This window comes from Podarcis vaucheri (assembly GCF_965113315.1).
Source record: "Podarcis vaucheri genome assembly, chromosome: 7".
NCBI lineage: Eukaryota > Metazoa > Chordata > Lepidosauria > Squamata > Lacertidae > Podarcis > Podarcis vaucheri.
The window spans coordinates 8,562,100-8,576,291 of record NC_138765.1 but is presented as its reverse complement, the minus strand read 5'-3'; the positions used below and the strand labels follow the sequence as shown (position 1 = coordinate 8,576,291).

General features: G+C 46.7%; 2 protein-coding genes across 2 annotated transcripts in view; both read right to left on the bottom strand.

The window, feature by feature from the left end:
- The window catches only part of QPCTL (glutaminyl-peptide cyclotransferase like), a 222,017-nt gene that overhangs the window by 160,295 nt on the left and 47,530 nt on the right, over positions 1–14,192 (bottom strand). The gene's annotated exons all lie outside the window — the stretch shown is intronic.
- Positions 5,699–9,153, bottom strand: NANOS2 (nanos C2HC-type zinc finger 2). Its single transcript, XM_082231393.1, has 2 exons — positions 8,947–9,153; positions 5,699–8,857 (listed from the first exon to the last, which is right to left on the bottom strand). The coding sequence occupies exon 2, from the start codon at positions 7,676–7,678 to the stop codon at positions 7,142–7,144; it is 537 nt and encodes a 178-aa protein (XP_082087519.1). The 5' UTR covers positions 7,679–8,857; positions 8,947–9,153; the 3' UTR covers positions 5,699–7,141.

Below are 14,192 nucleotides of genomic sequence, written 5' to 3'. Positions count from 1 at the left end.
TCAGGTTGCGGATTCACTTCCACCTGGAGTTGGATTGGGTGGCTCCTGTGGACCAATCAGACTGCTGCATTCTGGACCCTATTGTTCTAGGACCAATCAGACTGCTGCATTCTGGACCCTATTGTTCTAGGACCAATCAGACCGCTGCATTCTGAATCCTATTGTTCTAGGACCAATCAGACCGCTGCATTCTGGATCCTATTGTTCTGGGACCAATCAGACTGCTGCATTCTGGACCCTATTGTTCTAGGACCAATCAGACTGCTGCATTCTGGATCCTATTGTTCTAGGACCAATCAGACTGCTGCATTCTGGACCCTATTGTTCTAGGACCAATCAGACTGCTGCATTCTGGACCCTATTGTTCTAGGACCAATCAGACCGCTGCCTTTTGGATCCTATTCAGCTCAGTACATAACAAGGGCCCAACTCCCCTGCCTGAAATTCAGATAAGCTGCTGCCAGTCCGTGTAGGCAGTACTAAGGTAGTTGGACCAATGGTCTAACTAGGTATAGAAGGCTCATAGAATCATGAAGGGCTATTGGGTTGTGGTTTTTATTTTGATTATATATGTTGTGGTTTTATATTCTGATTTTGTTTTATATTCTGAGACCTTCGGGTATAGGGCAGTATATAAATGCATTCAATCAATCAATCAATCAATCAAGGAAGGGACCCTGGGGGGTCATCTAGCTCAACCCCCTGCAATGCACGAATATGAAAACCTGGCCCTCAATATTCGCTCCAGGTCATACCCTGTTTTCTCCTGGCTAGAACGCAGCCTTGAATTCTGATAATGCCTGGAAGGAGGATAGAGAGCGTCGGGTGTGGGTGGGTGTCAAACAGCTAACTGTACAAAGGCAAAAATAAAATAAAAATCATTGCTCCACCCACCCTTGACTCTGACACCGCCCACTTTTTGTATGTGGCCCCCGGAAGGCAGCCCTGAATGGAATGTGGCCCTTAAGCTGATAAAGGTTCCCCATGGCTGCCGTAAAGGGACTGTCCTTCTCTTCTCTTCTCTGCGCTGGGCAGTTTCGCCTTCAAGGCGAAGTTGCAGTTTGGGCCTCTTCAGGAGCTGAGCTTGCTGGATCAACACAGCCTCCATTTTCAACTGGCTGCAAAAGGGATTCCTGCTGTGTTGCAAACTCCACTGGAATAGCACTGCTAACCAGGGAGAAGCATCTGCAGGGCTGTAATCCGTTTAAAAATAGCCACATGCACGAGAGGTACTTCCTTGTGGCTTGGGGCTGGGCGTCCATCATGCGCATTTTGCAATCTGCTGCAAGGAACATTTAAGGCAACTGGTGCTTTCTGCAGCGGCTGCACCTATATGTGCACGAGAGAGGTGCTTTTTTGGGGGGGTCAGCGTTGCTGGAGTTCTGCCAAGGCTCACACCCCAGGAGGTGGCCCCACTGCCAGCCTCTGAACCACCACCACACCACACCCCCGATCTTCCTCCTCTCCCTTCTTACCTCTGGGCTCCTGTAGAAAACCTGCAAAAAGCTTACAGGGACACTATATTGTATCCGATCCCTACTAAGCATCCCTTCTGATTTCTTCGCAGGGTGGGGTTCCCCCCCCCTCAATTTTATTTTATTTTTATATATAAATTTCCAGAAATTCCACATATAATTCCAATACATTTTTTTAAAAAAATCTTTTATATTATCAACTTCCCATCCCATTTTCCATGATGTGCTTCTTATCCGCACCCCCCCTTCCTGCACCTCGTCTTCCCTTTTTTACATCATAATCATAACACAATAGTCCAGCGGCCAGCAAACTTTTTCAGCAGGGGGCCAGTTCACTGTCCCTCAAACCTTGTGGGGGGCCGAACTTTTTTTTTGGGGGGTGAACAAATTCCTATGCCCCACAAATAACCCAGAGATGCATTTTAAAATGAAAGGACACATTCTGCTCTTGTAAAAACACGCTGATTCCCGGACTATCCATGGGCCAGATTGAGAAGGCAATTGGGTCGGATCCGGCCCCTGGGCCTTAGTTTGCCTACCCATGCAATAGTCTCTCATGCTTTCTGTTGCTTGTAGATCAAATCCCACTCACAGATTCTTCCTATTATATTTCTTCAAATAATCCACAAAGGGTTCAAAAGTCTTCAAAAAAACCCCAACAACACCCAATCTCCATTAGAGACTTTTATTTTAGCAATTAGCTTTGCTGATTTGACGTCGTCCATAACTTTGCTTATCCATTCTTCCTTTTGCTGGCAGGTTCTATCATGACGAGAATTCACTCATCCCTGTTTCCTTGAAGGGTCCTTTAGATGTTTCCCCTTTGGTCCTTTGCCCACCCCACACTTTTCAGCGTTTCCCTATCTCTTTCCTAACTGCTGGAAGTCCCTTCCAAAGAAGTGCCTTGATTGTGCTAAGAGTGACAAAGGGCTTCAATTCAATGTAACTGTGCAAATCTTAATTCCCGGTTTGTACCTGTATCCCACCTGCTGAGCACTAGTGATGTGGAGCCACCTAAAGAACGTAAGATGAGCCCTGGATCGTGCCCAAATCCCTTCTTATCTAGCATTCTCCTTTTCTCAAGTTGGCCAACCGGATGCCCACTTCTGTCCACCTTCTAGATGCCCTTTCCTCATCCTCAGGACTTGGGTGAAACACTGCATGAACCCAAGGCGAACGGCCAAGCCAGCAAGCTTGGGCCTGTCTAAGATGTGAGTGTGCACCTTGCGCTCCAAGCTTGCCTTCCCCCTTTAAAGCCTGGGGTTGCAGCCTCCAATTGGGCAATGACCAATCTCTGAAGGACCTTGTTCCATTTGCTTTTTCCATTTTATCATCAAAAGTGGGCCTGAGAGGCCGGATTGGGGGGGGGAGCCCTTTCCACTGACCCTTGTTTCCCATTGCCCATTTCTAGAGATCAGGGCTTTCTGTTGGAGACGGTGCAAACCAGCCGTCTCCACTAAAGATACAAAATTCCTCTTTTCTGCCAGTTGCTCTGAGGGGGGGTAAAAACAGAGCGAATGGCAGCCATAACAAACCTCGCAACAGGCAAAAAAAAGGCCTTGTTTATATTCCAGCATGGAGACTCTTGAGAGTCCCATGGACTGCAAGAAGATCAAACCTCTCCATTCTGAAGGAAATCAGCCCTGAGTGCTCACTGGAAGGACAGATAGTGAAGCTGAGGCTCCAAGACTCTGGCCACCTCATGAGAAGAGAAGACTCCTTGGAAAAGACCCTGATGTTGGGAAAGATGGAGGGCACAAGGAGAAGGGGATGGCAGAGGACGAGATGGTTGGACAGTGTTCTCGAAGCTACCAGCATGAGTCTGACCAAACTGCGGGAGGCAGTGGAAGACAGGAGTGCCTGGCGTGCTCTGGTCCATGGGGTCACGAAGAGTCAGACACAACTAAACAACAACAACAATATTCCAGCATCCTATCGCTTCTCACATCGACGAGCGGAATGGATGCTTCCGGAAGAGGTGTGGGGAAACTTTGGCCCCTTCCAGGTGTTGCTGAAACTACAACGCCCATCATCCTTGCTCGTTGGCCATGCTAGCTAGAGGCTGATGGTGAGTTGCAGTTCAGTGTCTGGTGGCGCAAAAGTTATCCTTTTGCAGAAGCTCAACCCTCCCTGTGTGAACAGAGGAAAAGTCATAGAATCATAGAGTTGGAAGAGACCACAAGGGCCATCGAGTCCAACCCCCTGCCAAGCAGGAAACACCATCAGAGCACTCCTGACATATGGCTGTCAAGCCTCTGCTTAAAGACCTCCAAAGCAGGAGACTCCACCACACTCCTTGGCAGCAAATTCCACTGTTGAACAGCTCTTACTGTCAGGAAGTTCTTCCTAATGTTTAGGTGGGATCCTCTATGTACAGATAGGTAGCCGTGTTGGTCTGCCATAGTCAAAATAAAAAAATTCCTTCCAGTAGCACCTTAAAGACCAACTAAGTTAGTTCTTGGTATGAACTTTCGTGTGCATGCACACTTCTTCAGATACACTGAAACAGAAGTTGCCAGATCCTTCTATATAGTGAGAAGGTGGGGAGGGGTATTACTCAGAAGGATGGTGGGAATGGGAGATTGGCAGATAGCTGTGATGAGCCTGTTGACGACTCTTAACGACTGCAATAGGTCTTTACCTGAATTGTGGTGCCCAGAACTGGACACAGTACTCCAGGTGAGGTCTGACCAGAGCAGAATACAGTGGCACTATTACTTCCCTTGATCTAGATGCTATACTCCTATTGATGCAGCCCAGAATTGCATTGGCTTTTTTAGCTGCCGCGTCACACTGTTGGCTCATGTCAAGTTTGTGGTCAACCAAGACTCCTAGATCCTTTTCACATGTACTGCTCTCAAGCCAGGTGTCCCCCATCTTGTATTTGTGCCTCTCATTTTTTTTTGCCCAAGTGCAATACTTTACATTTCTCCGTTAAAATTCATCTTGTTTGTTTTTGCCCAGTTCTCTAATCTGTCAAGGTCGTTTTGAAGTGTGATCCTGTCCTCTGGGGTGTTAGCCACCCCTCCCAGTTTGGTGTCATCTGCAAATTTGATCAGGATGCCCTTGAGTCCATCATCCAAGTCGTTGATAAAGATATTGAATAAGACCGGGCCCAAGACAGAACCCTGTGGCACCCCACTAGTCACTCTTCTCCAGGATGAAGAGGAACCATTGTCGCGCTGGTTTAGGAGAACATCCTTTTCCTCACAGGGTTGCCACGTTCAGTGTTTACATCCACATCATTCCATCCTTGTTTCAGACATCGTGATGTATTGGTATACAGTCATACCTTGGGCTACAGGCGCTTTGGGTTGCGAGATTTTGGGTTGTGCACCGCGCCGAACCTGGAAGTACCGGAACGGGTTACTTCTGGGTTTGGGGAGCATGCGCAGAAGCACTAGATTGCGCTTTGCGTATGCGTAGAGGCGCCGAATCGCGACCCAGGCGTGCACAGACACGGCACTGCGGATTGCGAACGCTGTGGGTTGCGAACGTGCTTCCCGCACGGATCACGTTCGCAACCAGAGCGTCCACTGTATCACGATGTTTAGCTAGTGATATATCGTGATGCTGAAAACCAGTTATCGAGGTGATAGGGAGCTTTGGTGCAAAAACTAGAATGGGGTGGGCTACCTGTTTCGCAAAGGTTCATCTGTTATGTTCTGGGTTCTGTGTGGTATTCTTTTTAACATGAAAGTGGAGGGTTCCCATTCCTTAATCTTCCAGCTTGAGGCCACACAAAGTGTTTTCCTCACTTTGATTAATCATGATCAGGACTTTGTGCATTCTGCTGTGTGGGGTGGTGGTGGAAAAACATCTACATCCAGGAAAAAAGTGCACCTACCCCCCACCCCACAGGGACACGGGTGGCGCTGTGGGTTAAACCACAGAGCCTAGGACTTGCCGATCAGAAGGTTGGCAGTTCGAATCCCTGCGACGGGGTGAGCTCCCGTTGCTCGGTCCCTGCTCCTGCCAACCTAGCAGTTCCAAAGCACACCAAAGTGCAAGTAGATAAATAGGTACCACTCCTGTGGGAAGGTAAACGGGATTTCCGTGCGCTGCTCTGGTTCGCCAGAAGTGGCTTAGTCATGCTGGCCACATGACCCGGAAGCTGCATGCCAGCTCCCTTGGCCAATAAACAAGATGAGCACCGCAACCCCAGAGTGGGTCACGACTGGACCTAATGGTCAGGGGTCCCTTTACCTTTACCCCCACCCCCCCAAAAGAGGGGGTGAATGTGATTTGTGAATGCCAAGTGCATCTGTAATACAAAATCCCTTTCACTTAATTTTAACAGTGTCTGCAGATGTCAGGGTGCAAAATCCAGCCCTATATAGGGAGGTTTGAGAAAGGGGGGGAATTCTGTGAATTTCATGAATTCTGTGAAAGGGAAGGGAGTACACGTTTTTGTTCTCCCCAACCTTAAAAAGAAGAAGTTTCTACTCCTCACGGTGGCTTAAAAGTGTACAATTAATGCCTATTGAGATCTGAGAAGACAAAATGGAGACCAAGTAGGAGTTTTCACTGGTTAGTGGATATGAGGCATTGATGTCTTGCACGGTCCACACATGATAAGTGGAAGTATTATTTTTTTTTGCAGAGTTAAGGAAATATAGATCCCAGATTTTGGAATTTACTCGGGTTGCAGAAGTTTCCAAAGCATGTTAGAAGATTCAGCTGCAATTATTTAAGGAGTCCCCATTTTCAACTGATGGTCTTCTCAAAAAGTCTTGCTATCTAACCCAGTTAGATTCCATGTTTGTGCACAGATATGTTTTATTAACAAAATACCTAGAGATTTATGCACAGACCTAGATATATTTACAAGGCAATATGCCCCATTGACCTAAGCAGGACCTACTACCAAGTACTGTAAACTTTCCAAGTTACGGTCAGCCTGTTGTTGCCTGAACTCTTGCAGGGAAACGCTTGAAGAAAATTCAACAGTTTGATGCAAGAACAAAACTGAGAAAGGCAATGATTTGATGCAAGAACAATAAAAACTTGTTTATTAAACAGTCTCAAACGTCACCGGAACAAAACATAATAAACTTCTGCAGTGCAAACACCACCACCCACAAGAACAAATATAGATATAAATACTTTTCTTTTTAAAATATATATAAAAATATTTCTTTTCAAAGCATATAAACTTTTCTCACATATACAAAACACACATGATATAAGAAACAAAATGGCAACTTTGGGATTTGTTTTAGGATTCTTGGAGGGGGAAATAGCTGCTTCCATCATGCAACAAGTGGCCCTGAAAAGATTTAAGACAATTGCAGAAATTTAAAAAAGCAAGAGACAAAAGTGTTATAAACTCACAGATTTTGGGAAACAAACTAGGCTGATTTCCGTTCTTCAAACTGAAAAGCAGGGTGCATTTTCATGATATCCCGTATGTGTCTTTTAAAAAAGATCACTTGTTGCAGCATCCGTCATCTTCCTGGCGTAGAAAGCAAATAATACAAAATAAACGTCTTGATTTAAATGTATTTTGAAAGGGGAGGTTGAGTAGGGGCAAACGAAGTTGGCTTTTTTGGAGTTGCCGGTATCAAAAATGTTGCTTGGGGATGTGTTCTGTCTTATCTCTGGTTCTTAATTACAGTAGTTGTGGGTTGGTGGTTCTTCGTTCCTGGGCAGGGAGGTCCCTCGCTTCATCTCTTGACCTTGCGCCCGGCCGAGTTGCGTCCGCACTTGCGATACAGCGACTGCTTCTCCTGGTTGAGCGGGCAGTATTTGAGCGTGTGGGCCTTGCCGGCTGTGGCGCCGCAGAGCGGGCAGGTGTAGTTGCGAAGGATGGGGCAGGCCACCACCCCATCGGCCCGTTTCAGCGGGTGGGAAGTGTAGACGTTCTTGGACTCTCCGTTGTGCTTGCAAAAGTTGCAGATCATCCCCTTGGCGGCTTGCTGGGGGGGCTGCGACGCCTCGCCGTTCGCTCCACCCTCCGAGCTGCTGCTCCCGCTGCTGATGGCCCATTGAGCCAGGACCCCCAAGGGGTCTTCAAGGGGTCCCAAGGACACATCACTGCAGTCAAGGGGACCCCAGACCGGAAAACCTGCCTGCCCCTTCTTTCGGTCCTCAATGATCTCCAGGATGACCTTCGACAGGTTGAGATAGTCTTTAAACCTGTCGAAATACTGGCCCCCGGTCAAGGCAGGGGGATAAGAGGGAATCGAGAAGGATGAAAGCATGGCCAATGCTACACAGAGGCACACAACTCTCTTAAGTGATGTGGGACTGATACTCAAAACGCTGTTTAGACAATGTTAATATCGGGGAGGTGGAGTTTGCAATTTAAAGGGCCAGGGGTATGAAAATATTCATCCCCACCTCCCCACACGTCCCCGCCATGTCCTGAATTTAACCTTTATACGTCTAGACATGCAAGGTTTTCTGCAAAGAACTCATGACTTGACCAAGCACACACACACACACACACACACACAGAGAGAGAGAGAGAGAGAGAATTGCCCTATGTTTTAGGGACAAAATTCGCCTGAAAACGTCCAGAGCTGGTTCTGCAAGCACAACTGAAAGCTCCTTTTGTGCCATGGGGCACCCTAGACTCAGCCGCATTCCCCTCTCGGATAAAAGACCGATTTTAGGGAAACCAAGTGGCGCTTCTTGCAGAAAGACACTGGACTTTGGAAACTTTCCTGCAAAACAAGGGAATTGGTAAAGAAAAAGGAAGAAAAAAGGGAGCGTTGAAAGGGAACGCCAAGAGGGTGAAATCTCTCCACGATGCTTAGGGGTTATTCAAAACTATAATAATAGAAGCAGAGCTAGGTATATATACCAGAACTTTACTACAAGAGAAAGAAGATGTTGACATGGTTAACTAGCAAGAGTCAAAGCAGCTACAAGAAGCAACAAGGCTTCCTTCAGAAAACAGAAGACTTGCTGAAATTAGGACAAATAGGAACCTAAAAATCTGGCCAAATAAATGTTAGCAGACCATAAAGGGTGTGAAAAATGAAAACAATCGAGGGACACATCGTTAAAAGGTTAACTCCAACATGTTCAAAAGTCTTTAAATGCCTCAGAAGTAGGGAAACAGCTTGATTGTTAGGATGAGTGGAGACTTAAAGGTGTGCTAAAGTAGAAGGAGATGGCAGAAGGATCCTTTGCCTTTTGTCTTTTGTCAGAAAACGTAGACGAGATCCCTGTGCCTGAACTGACTTTTCAAAAAGGGGAGTCTGAAGAACGAGGGAAATACTGGTGGCAAGAGATGAAATTCTAGGCCGCAATTACAAATTAAAAAGGGAGCAAAGCACCCGGTCAAGGTTGTATCCTGCCCCCTCCAATTCGTCAAAGAAATCAAATGCCAAATTGCTGGCGTACAAAAATATGTAACCTGTCCTAAGACTGACCTCTGCTCCGGAGGACTAGAAAGTGACCATGGGGGTGGGGAGGGATCCAGGGAGATCCAGTTAGCCGAAGGTGCATTACATTTGTAAACGGGTGGAAAGCGTTATGAAGAATAAGATCACCAAGCATATGGAAGAAAACGAAGAATTTGCTGGAGAAGAATCAGCGTGGCTTCTGCAAAGGCGAGTCCTGTCTCACTAACCTTTTGAATGCTAGGACGCGGGTGGCGCTGTGGGTTAAACCACAGAGACTAGGACTTGCCGATCGGAAGGTTGGTGGTTCGAATCCCCACGACGGGGTGAGCACCCGTTGCTTGGTCTCTGCTCCTGCCAACCTAGCACGCCAAAAAGTGCAAGTAGATAAATAGGTACCACTCTGGCAGGAAGGTAAATCCCCACGACAGGGTGAGCTCCCATTGCTCGGTCCCTGCTCCTGCCAACCTAGCAGTTTGAAAGCACACCAGTGCAAGTAGATAAATAGGTACCGCTCTGGCGGGAAGGTAAACGGCGTTTCCGTGCATTGCTCTGGTTCGCCAGAAGCGGCTTAGTCATGCTGGCCACATGACCCGGAAGCTGTACACCGGCTCCCTCGGCCAGTAAAGCGAGATGAGCACCGCAACCCCAGAGTCGGCCACGACTGGACCTAATGGTCAGGGGTCCCTTTACCTTTACCTTTAAGGGGAGCTGGCTTCAGGCACCAGGCCGCTGGCAGACCAACTCTGTGTTACATCTGCAAACATGACGTGAACGCTGGCAACGTCAACTCCACCATGTGGGATTCTTTTGCAGGCGACCACAGTGCCTGGAAACAGACAGTCAGGTTGTGCATCCATAGCAGTGATCGGAAGAGGAATGACCGCTGGGAGGAGCGCAGAGTCAAAACGCCATGGAACATCTTCAGCAGCACAAACAGATGCCTTCTTCTGCCCCGGCTGCAACGAAACATGTCTCTCCTGTATCGGTCTCTACAGCCATAGCTGGTGCTGCAACCTTCCAGCGGTTTAACCTCAACCCCAAAGGCGCACTCCTCTATTTCCTCCCTGAGACAGTCAAACTTCTTTGAAGTCTCTCAGCCCCACTCACCTCACAGAGTGTTTGTTGTGGGGGAGGAAGGGAAAGGAGATTGTTAGCCACTTTGAGACTCCTTCAGGTAGTGATAAAGCGGGATATCAAATCCAAACTCTTCTTCTTCTCAGCTAAAGCATCCCTGACAGTTGGCCGTCCAACCTGTGCTTAGAAACCTCTAAGGAATGAGAGATCATCACCTCTCATGGGAGTCTGTTCCACTGCCGAACAGCTCTTACTGTCAGAAAGTTTTCCCAAATGTGTATTCGGAATCTCCTTTCTTGCCATTTGAAGCCGTTTGCCGGGGTCCTCTTTTTTGGAGCAGCAGAAAGCAAAACGTGTTCCGTTTTCCGAGCGACAGTCCTTCAGATATTGGAAGATGGCTACCTTGCTTATTTATTTCATAGAATTCAAAAACAAAACAAAACAAAAACCTCAAGGCAGTTTACAAAAAAGATAAAACCAGAAAAAGCATTTTTCTCCACCCCACAATAGTTTAGAAAGACCTGCATTGGCTCCCAGTATTTTTCCAAGCACAATTCAAAGTGTTGGTGCTGACCTTTAAAACCCTAAACGGCCTCAAAGGCCCAGTACACCTGAAGGAGCGTCTCCACCCCCATCGTTCTGCCTGGACACTGAGGTCCAGCTCTGAGGGCCTTCTGGCAGTTCCCTCCCTGCGAGAGGCAAAGTTACAGGGAACCAGGCAGAGGGCCTTCTCGGTGGTGGCACCCGCCCTGTGGAACGCCCTCCCACCAGATGTCAAAGAGAAAAACAACTACAAGAGTTTTAGAAGACATCTGAAGGCAGCCCTGTTTAGGGAAGCTTTTAATGTTTAACAGGTTATTGTATTTTAATATTTTGTTGGGAGCCACCCAGAGTGGCTGGGGAAATAATATACAGTGGTACCTTGGGTTACAGTTGCTTCAGGTTACAGACTCCACTAACTCAGAAATAGTACCTCAGGTTAAGAACTTTACCTCAGGATGTGAACAGAAATCGCATGGTGGCGGCAGTGGGAGGCCCCATTAGCTAAAGTGGTACCACTGGTTAAGAATAGTTTCAGGTTAAGAACGGACCTCCAGAACAAATTAAGTTCATAAGGCTGGCTTAATTAGCAATTAACACTTTTAATTGGCTTTTAACACTTGCTGGGTGCAGAGGCTGGGAATGTCTGCAGCACAGCTTAGCACGCCAAGCCTTGATTAAATTCCGACACTTGCAGGATCCAGGCGTCTGGCACCCACAAACTAACAACTTCCATTATAGTAAGCCCACAATTTGCATGCATTTAACTCGCCTGCATTCAGCTTTAGGTGCTTGGCAAAACAAACAAACAAAAAAAACCCCTTCTTTTCGCTCTATAACACGCACCCGACCATAACACAAACGTAGTTTTTAGAGGAGGAAAATCCGTAGGCATGCCACCCGTAGGCATTCCCTCCATAACACGCACAGACATTTCCCCTTACTTTCTAGGAGGAAAAAAGTGAGTGTTATGGTGCAAAAAATACGGTAAATTAAAGGGGGCAGACCTCCCTCCAGGAAGAAAGACTTTGGCAATCCCACCCACCATTGAACTCAGTGCATTTTGAAAATATGCGATTTTGGCTTTAGGTACCATCCTTAGACTGTAACCCCCATGCTGGAGGTGCAAAAAAGACATAGGGATGTGGTGGAATTGTGTAGTTATCCGTGAAGTTTGGAACAACATCTACAGGGAAGTCAAGAAATTATTTAAATTTACATTTGGAAAAAGACCAGAGATCTTCCTTTTAGGTATACTACCAATAGAATTTTTCAAAAAGTATAAGACCATTGTTTATGTATGCCAGCGGTCAGCAAACTTTTTCAGCAGGGGGCCGGTCCACTGTCCCTCAGACCTTGTTTGGGGGTGGGGGGAATGAACGAATCCCTATGCCCCACAAATAACCCAGAGATGCATTTTAAATAAAAGCACACATTCTACTCATGTAAAAACACACTGATTTCCAGACCATTCGTAGGCCAGATTGAGAAGGCGACTGGGCCGGATCCGGCCCCCGGACCTTAGTTTGCTCACTCATGATGTTTGCAATCAAGGCAGCTAGAATAATAATGGCGAGAAACTGGGAAAATGAAGCACTACCAATGATTACAGAGTGGCAGGCCCTCATGATAGAATACCTGCAACTAGCAAAACTGATTGGAATTGTTTCAAACCAGAAAGTGTATGGAGAATGGAAGATATTTAAGGAACATCTAAAATTGTATTGTACAAACAACAATATACTTGCAGAACTAGCTTGATACTTGCAAGCAAAAAGTGTATGAGATATCTTATCGGACTATACAAAAACAGTATGAAATAATATAAATCTGTGCGAAAAAACATAGACAATATAAGCAGTATAATGAGAATGATTGGTTTTACATTCACAACTTTTTATTTAATTGTAATACACTGTATTTTCTTTTCTTCTTTTCTTCACCTCCCCTTTCTTTCTTCGCTTCCACTTTGTATGACTCGTTATCTATGTATTTTATGTAGTTTATGTGTTAAACTAATAAAGATTATATTTAGGAAAAAAGACTGTAACCCCCATGTAATACCTAAAAGGTAAAGGTAAAGGGACCCCTGATCGTTAGGTCCAGTCGTGGCTGACTCTGGGGTTGTGGTGCTCATCTCGCTTTACTGGCCGAGGGAGCCGGCGTACAGCTTCTGGGTCATGTGGCCAGCATGACTAAGCCGCTTCTGGCGAACCAGAGCAACACACGGAAACGCCGTTTACCTTCCTGCCGGAGCGGTACCTATTTATCTACTTGCACTGGTGTGCTTTCAAACTGCTAGGTTGGCAGGAGTAGGGACCGAGCAACGGGAGCTCACCCCGTCGCGGGGATTCGAACCGCCGACCTTCTGATCGGCAAGTCCTAGGCTCTGTGGTTTAACCCACAGCGCCACCTGCGTCCCTCATGTAATACCTACTGTATACAAATCAATGGCCCTAGTCCAGCAGCCAGATTCTTTGGATACACTTCTGACAAAACACTGAACCTGGCAGAAGAGTGGTTGCAACCTGCGCCATCCATTGAAAGCCCCTGGCTTCCCTCCCTATTCCTCTCTCTCTCGCTCTCTCTTTTGCATTTAATTATATTTCTTGATACTTGTCAAAAGATATACAAAAGTTCATACCCAATACAAAGTATCCTTTTTTTATAATACACTGAAATAAAAGGGATGTCTAATCTGAAAAGGGAATTTGTCTATAATCCTCTTTTAAAGCCGACTAGGTTGGTGCCCTGTTGCACACCACCCAAATTTTGAGATTCCAGGGGTGAGGGACCTTGGGGCGCTCCAGATGTTACTGAACTACAACTCCCATCAGCCCCTGCAAGAAAGGCCCAGGACTAGGAACGAAGGGCACTGCAGAGGAAGTACAGTGGTACCTCGGGTTACAGACGCTTCAGGTTACAGACGCTTCAGGTTACAGACGCTTCAGGTTACAGACTCCGCTAATCCAGAAATAGGAAATATAACAGGGTGGGGGGTGGCACACAAGGCAGATTGGGCTGTTGCCAGGCAGGAAAGGAGGGGAGGAGATGCTCAATGTCAGTAGGCTTTTAGGGACAGGCCGGTCCCATTGAAGATGTCCTGCCTGCACACACACACACACACACACACACACATTTATATACAGTGGTACCTCGAGTTACAGACGCTTCAGGTTACAGACTCCGCTAACCCAGAAATAGCACCTCAGGTTAAGAACTTTGCTTCAGGATGAGAACAGAAATCGTGCTCCGGCAGTGTGGCGGCAGCAGGAGGCCCCATTAGCTAAAGTGGTGCTTCAGGTTAAGAACCGTTTCAGGTTAAGAACGGACCTCCAGAACGAATTAAGTACTTAACCCGAGGTACCACTGTATTTCACTCGGGTGAAATCTACACATATATTTAAAAAAAACGCTGTGAAAATGTCTTTAAAAAATGCTTTTAAAAATATATTGAATTTGTCATTAGCTCACCAGTGCCATGTAGTGTCACATTTGTATAAAGCACTTAAAACGTTATATTTGCAGCTTTAAATGAGGGTTAGGACAAATTCACAGAGGATATGAACACCAGCGGCTATTGTTGTTGTTTAGTCGTTTAGTCGTGTCCAACTCTTCGTGACCCCATGGACCAGAGCACGCCAGGCACTCCTGTCTTCCACTGCCTCCCGCAGTTTGGTCAAACTCATGCTGGCAGCTTCGAGAACACTGTCCAACCATCTTGCCTCTGTCGTCCCCTTCTCCTTCT

What these genes read in the sequence shown, in the direction of transcription:
- NANOS2 (XM_082231393.1), bottom strand. Translation starts at nt 7,678, where the DNA reads ATGCTTTCATCCTTCTCGATTCCCTCTTATCCCCCTGCCTTGACCGGG.